Here is a 12,864-nt window from a genome sequence, read left to right on the forward strand (position 1 = left end):
AAGAACAAGTAACAGGCCTGGACAGGCTGTTTCATGCAGCCTGTTATGGGGATTTCCCTCAAGACTACTTGTTTGCACACAGTTATTTTTGCTTAAAACTGAGGAAATAATTAAAGCAAATCCCCTGTGTGCCTTTGGAGAAAGTTCTGGTTGGAGCCATACTGAAGCAGTTTTCCCTAACAGCTTTTTTGTTTGTCTTTTTTTAAGGCATGAAATGCCTTAAACAAAAATGCCTTAGGAAAAATTTCATCACTGAAAGAGTGGCCAAGCTTTGGAACTGGCTGCTCATGGCAGTGGTGGAGTCCCCATTCCTGGAAGTGTTCGTAAAACGAATAGATGTGGCGTCTTGTGATGTGGTTTATGAACGGGGGGGATTTGGGCAAAGGTTGGACTGGGTGATCTCGGAGGTCTTTTCCATCCTTAATCACAGAATCACAGAATTAGAGATGTTGGAAAAGAGCTCGGAGGTCACCCAGTCCAACCCGTGACCTGAAACCACCTTGTCAACTAAACCATGGCACTGAGTGCCTCATCCAGTCTTTTTTGAAACACCTCCAGGGACTAGACTCCACCACCTCCCTGGGCAGCCCATTCCAATGCCCAATCACTCTTTCTGTGAGGAATGTTTTCCTAATGTCCAGCCTAAACTTCCCCTGGTGCAGCTTAAGACCGTGTCCTCCAATGATTCTGTGATTCTAAATTGTGTGAAAGCTGAAGGAAAACCTTCCATGTCCTCATCTCTTCCTTCAAACTGACTCGTGCCTAGTCCCAAGATGAGCTCCCCAGGCCTTTGACTTCCCTTTAGGCTGAGCTGCAGTGTTCCAGGTGACCTTGTGCTGGACATCACCACTGAACTGGAAGGGGAAAAGCCCCGTGGGTGGCAGGCCATGACCCCAGACTCCAGCCTGGATGGGGACCCTGCTCCTGTGTTTGGCTCTGGCTGCACAAGCCGAGGCCTGACACCAAAGCTTTACAACAACTTCCACCTCAACAACTCCAGCTCCTGCAAAACACACGTGGGCTGCTCCAAGTGTGCAGCAGGCAGGGGAGCAGGAGATGTACAGGATTTATAGGGAGCTTTCAAGTTTATTTATGACAAAACAACCCTTGTGCAGGAAGCAGGGATGCCAAGGGGCTGCCAGCCTGTGTATCCCGCTAATGCATTTACGCGCTCCCTCTCCCTGACGCTGTCTCTCATTTTCAGCTTGTAGCTTTAATAATCTATGCCACTGCCTTCTGTACAATATTCCTCCTGCAGCTTTCCTTTGACAGCTCTGGTTTTAATAGAGGATAAGCACCAAACTCCAGCTGAATCTGAAGACATATTTCTAATCTCGTCCTGCATTTATTTTGCTTCTCGGAGAACTTCCTATCTCGAACAGAGGAAAAAAGTATTTTTCACATATTAAGTTGACATGTTGAATAGGTTTCTGGAGGTATCATTAATTCAAACTCCAACTCAGAGTTAGTTACCTCGTAGTAAAGAGACAAATACACATAAACCCTGTTACTTGGATAATAGGTTTGATTCAATTCTTTATCAGGGAGATCACAATAATATGCCAGTCATTCCAGTCCAGGGAAGAATCCCATTTTGTGAGGTGTTGAATGAAAGTGTCATAACAGCAACCTGCTGCCTGCCTGGATTTGAAGATATAGCCTGAAGTATTGGTTGAAACAAAGAATTAAATTGGATGGCAACATGAAAATAAGGAAATGTTGACTGTGAAATAAGTGTTTCAAGATAATTTGTTCCACTATTCTCATCAGGTCATTATGATGTTTTCCATGTACTGTGGGGTTTTTTCCCTATTGTAAGATGACTTAAAACTCACAGTTCTGCAGTGATGCCACTAAATTGAAGCATTTTTCTGTAAATTTGAGTTTGTCAGTGTAAATAACAGCCTTTGTCTGTCCTCTCTCTTCTGCATGGGGAAGGATGTAAATATCTGTCACCACTACTGGAAAAGTGGTGTAGTGCTTGATTATGGGATAAATTTAGCATTCCATGGTGCTGTTAGAGCTGGAGGACTGGAGCAGGCTGAGAGCTGGGGCCAAACCAGACCCGGCTCTGGGATCTGCTCCCTGCAGGAACTTTGGGAAGTGTTTGGGTGGGGGTATAAAGCTTAAATAAAGGAACTGCTTGACATGAAATCCTGAGTAATCACCAGAGCCTTCTTTCTTTTGCAGATATTCCTGGTTTTCCCTTCTCCCCCCGTTTTTAAAAAAATTGTTTTGCACCTCATTTGTGCCTCCATTTAAGGATATTCCCTTTCCTTAGGTCTTTTCCCAGCTCCCTCCCTGGCCTGCCTTGGTTCCTTGGGGATTACAGACTCCACGCACAATTTTGAGGTGGTTGTCTATTCTTGCTCCTTTCTAAAACGGCATTTGTTCTGTCACTAAACAACTTTCACCTCCAAATCTTGAAATAATTTCCCACACAGAAAGACTGGCTTGTAAAAACATTTCAGCACAAAAAGTGGTAAAATAATGAATCAAAATTTTATTCTTTTTACATTTGACCAGCTCTTGGAAATCAAAGCTCTTTGAGAAATTCAGGGTAAAATGTTATTAAATGAGATACCAGTGATACACCTTTTGATCAGGTTTGCTGAAAGACACTCTGTGAACCAGCCTGACCTCTGATGTCTCCTTTGTGTAACCCCTGTGACACGAGGTTTGCTATGAGAAATGGAACAAGATTAATAATTAATCCGTTTGCTGGTGTCTGAAATAGCGACACAAGGTTGGCTTTAGACACATGTTTTATTAATGAGCTTTGAAAACAATTGCTTTCTCCCAGCAACAGACTGCTCTGAGCTTTAGACTGAAAAAAAAAAAAAGGCTGGAGGGAATATCTGGAGTTTTTTGGTTGCCAGTGTTGTTCCCCCTCTCCCCTGGGCATTCACAGAACTCGGTCACCGCGTCCAAACCTTGTGAAAAAGGTTGTGAAGTTGTGAAGAAGTGAAACGGGGAGCAAAGATGAAATAAATTTTAAATCATCTCAAGACAGACAACGTGCTCGACCTGAGGGAGCTGAAATATGAAATATCTCAGAGCGCAGCTCACACTTTTACACATTGTGTAAGGAAAAAGAGAGTTTCTTTGGTAACATAAGGAAATATCAGTGTGGCAATTAGGGGAGCAATGATTTTGTGTCTCAATTAGACCTCATTATCTACAGAAAACTCAAAGCACAACTTTTTGCAACAATTCCCTCCCTGCCCCCCAGCTGTAGCTACCTGTGGGATAACAACAAAACCACTGTCCTGAAAAGTGGAAACACCTTTATTAAGTGAAAATAATTGTGCTCATCTTCCTTGACCTTTCAATTTCCTGATTTTTATTCTGCCTCCCGAGGGCAGCAGCCATCAGATGTCTGGTTTTGTTATTAATATTTTGGTTTTTTAGGAATAAGCAGTGGCGAAGGAAGTCAAACCTTTTGGACAGAATCCCCAATGATCCTTTAATTACCCAATAAATTACAGTCCATGTGCAGAATTAATAGGAAAATAATGCTCTAATAAATATGATCTTCCCAACTTACATGCAAATTGAAGCTTTGCCTTCCTGCTCAGAATTGTTCCAAATGAATTTGTGGCCAAACACTGGTATGTTCCAATATCCTGATTTTTATGTGGGTTATTGATTGCCAAGCTGCCTCCAACCAACCTGTAGTGATAACTCATGGTAAGATCAATATCTGTGCCATTTTGCTTCCACCTTTGAGGGGAAAAAAATCAAATTATGCTTATAATTTACAGAGCCTATTTATCTTAAATAGTGTGCTGTAGCATACCTGTAATGATAAAAATGTAGTTAAATATCACAAAATTAGATCATTTTTCACGCACGACTGCTTCTTACATCAATCTTAACGATAGCAATAATGGTATTCTTTGGAAAATCTTTACTTTAGTCACCAGTGTTCACCCAAATGTCCACCAAAAGTAATTATAACTTATTCACACGAACTTATCCGTTCAGTCAGGAGGGGGCTTTATACCTTGTCCACAACAACATTATTTTTGTTCTATGAATGGTACCTGAATGTGCTTTGCAAATGATTAACCATGAATTTGGCAACAAAAATGCTTTGGCGATGTAGATCGGGAAGGATTGCACTTCAGAGGGCAGGACAAAAGCTGGGAGGGAAGTTTTTGTACAGCAAGTCTGAGACTGATCATTTAGTGATGAGAGCACTGCTATTTTAAATCATCATTTGTCCCAGTGGGTCCCCTAAGCAGGAAATGGATTGCGTCTGCAACATTACCCAGCTGTTTACAGATGTCAAAATACAATTTCTCTTTCAAAGAAAATAAATACTGTGTTTTTCAGGAACGGAAATTTTGGGGCTTTGCCATTAGTCACATTAGGGTTGAATTTTCCTTGCTCATGTGAGGGCCAAAGGAAGGATAAAGGACTCAGCCACTGAGGCCTTCAAGTCTGGGGTCTGTTAATGCCACTTCTTAAGTGGTCAGCAATCCTAAAACTACACAACCAGGTATTTTCTTCTCCTGATTTTATATCCAGAGCCATCTCCTCAGCTTTTATCATTTCTGTTGATTTGTGGGTGTGATTCCGAGCCCTCCATCGGATGGAAGGATCACACAAAGGTTGCCAGTGGCTCACCTTGGGTTCCTGGCAGTGCCCAAACCAAGGGCAATCATATCCTTGTAAATTATCTGAAGGATCACAGCAGAAAAAATATCCATTTCTGCTTATGTGCAGAGTTCCTGACAGGGAGGGCAGTTTTCCCTGGTAACAAATTGAAGCACACTCATACTTTATCCCTGGAAATCTGACTTGGATACACAGCACAAGATTCTGCCAGTCACCGCCAGCCCTCTCTCCACACGCTCACACTGCTCAGGGGTTGTTTTTGTGCAGGAGGGTTCCCACACTGAGCTGTGAAATGCAATTCTGTGCTCCCAGGGAAATCTCCACAAATGCAGGGAGTGCCCTGACCTTCAAGTGAGCACTTGTTATTTTGAAAGATAATGACTGATTAATATGAAATCAATGGAATTCTGTGAGCAAGGTCTAATAACACAAAATAATTTCTCTGGATGCCTCCCCTTCCATGAATTCATCCACACTGAGAGATTTGGATGCAACACTCAACCCTCAGGAATTCTTCCTACAAATTCCAGCCTATTTTTTGTGTTTCTGTACCTCTGCTGGATTCCTTTTTTTATATTTGCTATAGCTGGTCTAGTTTTTGCTGTTATTTTAGTCTATTTGGGCTATTTTTTTTGATTTAAAAGCAAAAGTGAGGAAGCCTTGTCTGGGTTTCTGAAGGGATCACATCCCAGCATTAGGATTCTGCCATATTTCAGGATTTACATTTGCTACAAGTTGTCTAAAGCTTTCCATTTTCTAATCTAAGATATTCTGGTATTTAATTTTCCAGTTCTCTTTAATTTTGGAATCAATCACTGAAATAACTGCTGTCATCATTGCATGGCTCCCAATTAAGATCTATAATTGTTTTTCCAAACAAATGCAAAGATGTTGGCTTAGTTGCTGCAAATGAATTCTTCACAGTATCCCCATAATCATTCTAATCACCATGGTACAATGATTATTAAACTTTGCATATAGATCAGGGTTCAGCTCCTGGTGTGGGCCTTTTCCCTAATTAATATGTTTACATCACTGAAGGAAGCAAATTAATGAATTCATGTGGTAGACAATGATTTAATGGCTTTGTGTGTTCTGCAGTGTATTAATACACAGAAATCTGGATAATTATTTTAGGGAATTTTTAACATAAGCCCATTAAGGCAGGGATCATCTACATATTTTTGTGAATTTTTTCATGCAACCATTGGAAAATACTTTTCCTCAGTTGTAGGAAATGCATCCTGGATTGTTTTTCTTTCACCAATTGTTTCAGAACCTAAACTTTAAAAAATTTCCTATATTCTGATGCTGAATTATCAGTTCCCCGGGAGCCCAAGGACTGTGAGTGGGTGTGTGCTCACATGATTGAGTAAATTATCTTTTCAGTGTGCTGCTATAATAAAAATATCAATATTTTTAAGACTTCATTGTGTTCTATACTTCTCAGATTATTTGCATTCCAATGGAAGTGTCCTGCCAAGCCACCTGAGACTTTCTTGTAGTTGGGAAAAGGATTTGCAAAACCCCCCTTCATGTACAACATTTCCAGTGAGGAGGAACACAGGAAGTTTAAAAACTCTTGACTGTGAACAAGACACCAGAGGGTGAAGGAGTTTTTCATTCCACTTTTGAGGCAGGATCTGCACTGAGCCAAGGAACAGCATTCCAGGGAACAAGGACATGAGAGTTGGGCTGCAATTTCTTATTCAAGGGTGGACTTTTGGGATTGCTGGGAATCACTCTCCACTTTGATTTGATGCAATGGTTATGAACATATTTGATGTCGTTTACAATCCTTGTAGGTTTGTGCTCTGTTCCCTCCCTCACATTTGTGTGTTCCAGTTATCCTCGTGGTGCTTGGATTTGGATTGGATTTGAATCTCTTTATCTCCTTTTAGTGCAACACTCTGAGTTGGGCTGGAATATTAAAATGTTGTTCTAATGAATGCTGCTTATGCTGCCCTTGGATTTATTTATTGGTTCCATTGACTCCTCTCTGAGAAGATTATTGAGGGGAAAACACCCTCAGTCACCAACTTGCATGAAAATGCAGGATTGTGGGATTGCTCTGGATATTGAGTGGAAGTGCAGGAAAAGAGAGCACCTGAAATCAAACAAAAAGTGTCAAAATGCTGCTGGAAGCACTGCAGGGTGTTCATGCATAGGCTGTAAGTAAAAAAAACCTATGTAAAATTCACTGAGTTAGTTGGTGATAAACCCTCTGGTGACTATAAAAAGCTTAGGTGCAAAAAATGATAAATCTAATTTTAAAAGTTGTGTTTATTTACCAGCCACATCACACCAGGAAACACCTGGAATAATGTCCCTGATATTATAGGCAATTCTGACTTTATAAAAAAGACATAAGAGACAAAATGATATTTCTCAGAACATTTATAGAGATTTCTTAATGATTTTAGAGATGTTTCCATCCATATTTTTGTCTCCAGTGTAATCTGTGTTCTTTGTTACTTCTTACAGGAAAACTGTGTCTCATTTTTATTACTCAGCCCTTCCACCTACAGTTCTACACAATTCTTGCACTGTGCTTCGCAGACACACAGTATTTTGAGGAGGAGTTGCAAAAAAATTATCCCTATATTTGACAAGTTTGTAAGAATAAAAGAGTACCCAACAAAATAAAACTTTTAGGAAATGCTAAACATTTTTTTTTTTTTTATTTCAAGAAAAGGCATTTATCAGCATATTTCTTGATGTAAAAAAATGCTAAATAGCAAATTAACTTGTCTCTAACTTTCTTCCTGTTGGAGTGGTTCTGTATTTCTGAATCAAAGAGAAACCTCCAGCAGTCCTTGCTGTTCTCAGCCATCACTCAGCAAAGGAAATGATTAAAATTTCATACTGGGCTTGATTTCTCAAAAATTGTCAGAACTTTAAATATATGGGCTCAATCCTTATCTGACAAAGGCAGCATTAGCTGTGGTGAAATCAAAGCAAAGTGAAAAGCTCCCTGTTCCTTCCAAATTGTGGTGTAATTGCAGCAGGGATAGTCTGTTAACTTCTAATTGACCTCAGGGCTCCAGGATCCATCCCCAGATGTTGATCCCATCTCCCTGGAGCCACTGAGGCTTTGAAAAATGTCCTTATGGTGCAGAAACCCAGGGAGTTTAATTAATGGGTGGGTAGAAAAAAGTAAAGGTAAAATGTGGATATCAAATATGTGATGGGGGAGACTTCCCAGCTCTCCAGCCTGATGGAAGCTGCTGTCTCTGCTCTTTGTGGGTGGGAGGAATCCATGGGAGGACACAAGAGTCCAGGAATTTCTAGGAAGCTGCTTCAATGGATGTGAAAGCAAAGGGTGGATGAACTGGAAAGACTTGAACTTCATGGCCTGAACCAGTTGATGTTGGTGTTGAGAACAAGGAGAACAAGTGGGTTGGGAAGTAAGTGAGGATTTCTACTCCTAGGAGGAGAAGTTGAATTGTGAAAAGGAAATTGAGGGTTCCTTTCATAAAGGAAATTAAGGGTTTCTTTCATAACACAGTGTCTGGAGACAAATCAAGCCATGAAATCCTAAAGCCAAGCTGATATCCAGTGGTGGCACTCTCCAGGGGAGGCTGTGGTGGGAGCAGTTAAAAGCTCTCCAATAAATATTCTCTAAGAATTTGATAGGATACGATTTTCTTTCACGTCTTGCATGAATGATTTATTTTTTATGGGTAATTTTCCTTCACCTCAACCATTACTTTCCCCATTAGTTTTTGAAGAAAGCACAATGTCCTTTTTTTTTTTCCCCTAGATTCCCCGCTTTTCCTCTTATCCAACTTGGATTTCCAGATCCTTGGGGCAATGAGTTCTATTATAAATGGTGAGTCCATAGTTACTGAATAAACAAAAAATTCTCTGTACCAAGGTTTTATGAAGGGAGTCTTGGAAGGTATTGGAGATAAACAAACACCATAAATGTGTACATGAAATGTTGGAATTAGAAGAGGGGAAGGGTGTTGCTTTTCTGCTTTCCAAGCATTTATTAATGTATGGAAAGTTTTATCAACTACAGATGTGCAGCACTTCCATTTTCCCATTTTTCACAGCTGTTCTGTGGATTTAGAATTAATTCTGTATATTTTAAAACACTTTGGAGGTGATTTTCAATTATTTTCTTTCCCTGTGTTAATTTTCTTTACAGCAAAGCAGCAAAAACATTTTTCCTTCATTCCTAGAATTTACTCTAAACTTTGTCTGTTCTTGCTGTGAGCACTCAGCACATTTTAGGGTGTTTATTTATGGTCGTGCAGTGACTAAAACACACTTCAAAGAGTGACAGAGGGACAATATTTCCCCAAGGTTGACTTCACCTGTAGTACGGCAGCGGATATCCCTTGGCTGTGCAGTTCAGGAGGATCTCTGGATTTGCTGAGCCCATGGAATAAGTGATATCATACGGCTCTTGGATAAAAATAGGCCCATGAAGGGTTTCTCCCCCTGTGAAAGAAAAACAATAATTTAAGATTAGGTGTCTTTAGCGTGTCCTTCCACATAAAATTGTCCTTTGGAGTCCTTTGCTTTCAGCTGCAAGTTAAGGTCTGCTATGATATTCAGCAGAGAATCCACCTCCAGACACTGGACTATTAAGGAAGAAATATTTCAAGGCTGATTGATAATAAAATCGCAGAGCTCAGGTGCTGGTGATTTATTCTGCAGGTGACAGTGAAGCCTCTTTGCATATTTCCCATGGAAGCTCTATGGGCAAGTGCTAAATGCGCCCATCCACCTCATCCTTGTGTTGTGGATCGGGACTGGCAGCAGGAAAGGACGGAATTGTGGACCTGTGGCTCTGTGTTTGGTGCTCCCTGGTCACAGCACAGTCTAAGCGAATCACTCACCTCCTTCTCCTCTAACCCTTCCCATCCTTTGAGGTATTATTTTTGTATATTTTATGTATACGTCTTTTATAGTGGCCTGGGGTTTTTGTTTGTTTGTTTGTTGGTGTTTTGGGCTTTTTCCTCTCCCTTTTTCACTCCTTTTAAAACAGGAATAGCATTAAATAATCAACCTTTATTTCACATGCAAAGTGAAATGATTAATTGCAAGGCAAACAAGAACTATTTTTATTTTTCGTGGTGATCTTCCTTGTTCTGGGGAGCAGGGGAGAAGACAATTTGTTCAGCAAACCACGGGGGCAAGGCAGAGCAGCTCTCTGAGATGGTGGCTGGGTCTGCTTAAATAATCTTTGTTTCTTTTCCTACTACTCTTCCGGGTTTAATCCCTTGACAAATTTGAAGGTTTCTTTTTTCACTGTTTCTACAATTGACCATTTGACTTGTCTTTACTTTGGGAGGAATTTTCTTCCCTTCTGGGTTCATTTTCTCAGCCTTTCTTGTTACCTTTGCAGAACTGCCAGGGAGAAGTTTTTCTGAAGCCCCAAAATGACCCAGGGATCATCATTCTGCATTTTAAATCCATGGACCTGGCTGGGCTAGAGGAGCTACCTGATGTACATAAAAATCCCTACTTCACCTCATGAAAATGTAAATATTTTGGTATACTTGGAATTAATTTCCCATGATTTTTCCTAAATGGAATTTGGACTCATTTGTCATTTGCAGACTATTGAATATCCTAATTTTATATCCCCTTCCCATGTCCTTAGTGCAGCGGGCCCTCAACGTGTAGAATAAGGACATAATATTTTACAGCTCCTTTCCAGTGGACATGTCACAGTCCCTGTCACAAAAATCCTGCCCATGAATTTTAGTAGAGGCAGCTTCTTGCTGTTGTTTTGTTTTCTCTTTAATATCCTTTTCTTGCTGGCTGATCTGCAGCAGAGAATAACATCAAATTTGTGAGAAATGATGTGCACTCTCAGAGCCAGTGGTGTCCTAGGAGTCCATCTCTTATTTATAGAGAAGGTCAGGCTGGTCATTTCTAATTTCCTGATGCATCCTTTTGTGTTTCCTACAGAGAATGGCCGTATATTTTCTCTCCATCCTCCAGGTTCAATACAATCCCCATGATTTCTCCAGAGATACACATGACAAATGCATTCTTGTAGAGCTGTTTGCTTTTGTTAAGATTTAAATAATTCAGATTTTTAAAAAAAAACTATTGGAATACGAATATTTGATTAAATGCATGGTTTCTATACATAAAAATCATGTGTGAATCCTCAACATGGTGCTTGAAAGAAAATATAAACTCTTGTTATGGAACGTTTGATAAGAAGTTAAAATGTATTTCTTTATGGTGTCAAATCAGTTTGATCTCCACAAAGACCATAATTATGCCAGCCTGAATTCAAAGCCAAAGGAGGAAAATGAATCAACATTCCTTCATTCATTACTTGGTATTGTCTTCAGCCAATGCAGGGATTAGCACAGTGCCAATGGAAGAGGAGGAACGCTGGTTTTTCCATAATTATGGAATCAGGAGGGAGTGTCCCAGTGCTTCTTGTCACTGTCTCATGGGCAGTGGGTGCTTCTATCACACCCTGATATTCCTATCAAATGGAGTTACAGGGGTTTTACTCAGCCACAAGAAATATTTAAATATTTATGCTCTGCCTCATCCAGACAGGGAGAAAGAGGCACAAATCTGGAGTTCACACTTAATCAACCTAATTTCCAGCCAAATCCTGCTCCCTGTTCTTTCCTGTGTCTGACTCTGGTTGGCTTCATTTTCAGCTCCTTGTGAGGCCTCTGCCTGGCTGCAAATGCAAAGGAGAACAGCCCAAGAGCAGTTTAGGCTGGCCCAGGCCCAGTCTGTAATGTGAGTAAAGATAACTCAGTAGGCCAATATTGTAACTTAGCTGACTTTTATCCCTTTCCTACACAGATCTTCCTTCCCATTAGGGGTTTTTTTTGCAAAGTGGAGTTGGAATTACCATTACTCCAAACTGAGTGGTGACAGCAGATGAAAACTGTTTGGTGAAACTGAGAGTGTCCCAGAAGCATCACCCTCCATTTGCAGGGAAAGGTTTTAGGTTTGCCTGGGAGAAATCAGCTCCAGGGAGACAAACTCCAGAGGATTCCCTGCTCCAGGACCAGAAATGGGGAGTTCTGGTGGGCTGAGAGCACAGAGCAGCTGTGGCTGCCCCTGGATCCCTGGAAGTGTCCAAGGCCAGGCTGGACATTGGGGCTTGGAGCAGCCTGGGACAGTGGAAGGTGTCCCTGTGGGGTGGCATTGGATGAGTTTTAATGTCCCTTCCAACCCAAACCATTCCATGATTCTGGATGGACCATATCAGTGAATCCTCACGGAAGATCATAAGAAGAAGCTTCTAAATGCAAAACTGCCGTAATTCACATAAGCAAAGCAGATAAGGAGGAATTTATCCAGGCTATTAAGTTCCAGGAAGGCTGTAAATTCCAGGGGTAGTGAGTTTCTAATGAATCTTTCTTAATGTGCCTTAGATAGAGCTTCATATCTGATCCAAAACATTAATATGACTTTATGGGCCAAAGCTGACACCTGATTAAGAGGCCTCTTTTAAATCAGTGTGATAGTAAAACACCTGTCAGCTCCAGCAAAAGGGGTGGGATAGGTGAATTAGACCCTTCCCCTTCTAATGACAGCAGAAAAGTGATGCAAAATCCAACTTATTCAAAATCTGTTTAATTTTTCAGCTGAAGACATTGGTAAATTTTAATTGGAGGACAGGGAGTTTATGGAGTCCACAGATTTTTAAATGTCGTGGAGGGTTTCCCTGCAAAGAGCACTGGGTTTTTTGATTGAATCTTGTCAGAAGCAGAATGAAATGATTATTTCCCTCCTCAAAGGCCTGGACCAGGGAGCTCAAGGACTTTAGAAGGAGCCTGACAGATGCAAAATGAGAGGTAATGGATGAAACTCTGCTTGGTACCACCTAAAGTAACACACAAGTCTTCAAGGAGTCAGATTTTAACCCTGAAAGAGAAGATGGGAGAAGAGGAAGCAGAAAAAGGGCCATGAAAGTGTTCTGTGGAAGAAAAACCACTTGTCAGGAGCACAGGCAGCAGAGGCAGGATTCCCTCACTCCCTCCCAGTAACACCCAGAGAAACAGCAACACAGAGAAAGGGCCATTAGATCTTATAAGTCTGAGCAGGAAGAAGCAACCTGAAACCTGTAGGATTTTCCCAAAGGGCCTTCAACTTTCATGTGCTTTCTCCCTTCAGATGTTGATGTGCAGAACTCTGGAGACACAGGGCTCCTTTCAAGTCTCAGATTCTATTGTCAGAGTCAAATTGGGAGTACTGGTGGAATTCCACAGTGTCTCCGTTAGCTGACACCAAACCAGG

General features: G+C 41.0%; 1 protein-coding gene across 4 annotated transcripts in view; it reads right to left on the minus strand.

Moving 5' to 3' along the window:
* CNTN6 (contactin 6) overlaps positions 1 to 12,864 on the minus strand; it is a 126,842-nt gene that overhangs the window by 69,771 nt on the left and 44,207 nt on the right. For 3 of the 4 annotated variants that reach the window (XM_032120987.1, XM_032120986.1, XM_032120984.1), the window contains 2 exons: positions 8,946 to 9,072; positions 3,548 to 3,723 (listed from right to left, as the gene is read on the minus strand). In XM_032120987.1, the coding sequence (XP_031976878.1) occupies positions 3,548 to 3,723; positions 8,946 to 9,072 (303 nt within the window). The remainder of the gene's footprint in view (positions 1 to 3,547; positions 3,724 to 8,945; positions 9,073 to 12,864) is intronic. The other variant, XM_032120985.1, reaches the window with a different exon arrangement.

Source organism: Corvus moneduloides, chromosome 11 (genome assembly GCF_009650955.1).
Source record: "Corvus moneduloides isolate bCorMon1 chromosome 11, bCorMon1.pri, whole genome shotgun sequence".
NCBI classification, from domain to species: Eukaryota; Metazoa; Chordata; class Aves; order Passeriformes; family Corvidae; genus Corvus; species Corvus moneduloides.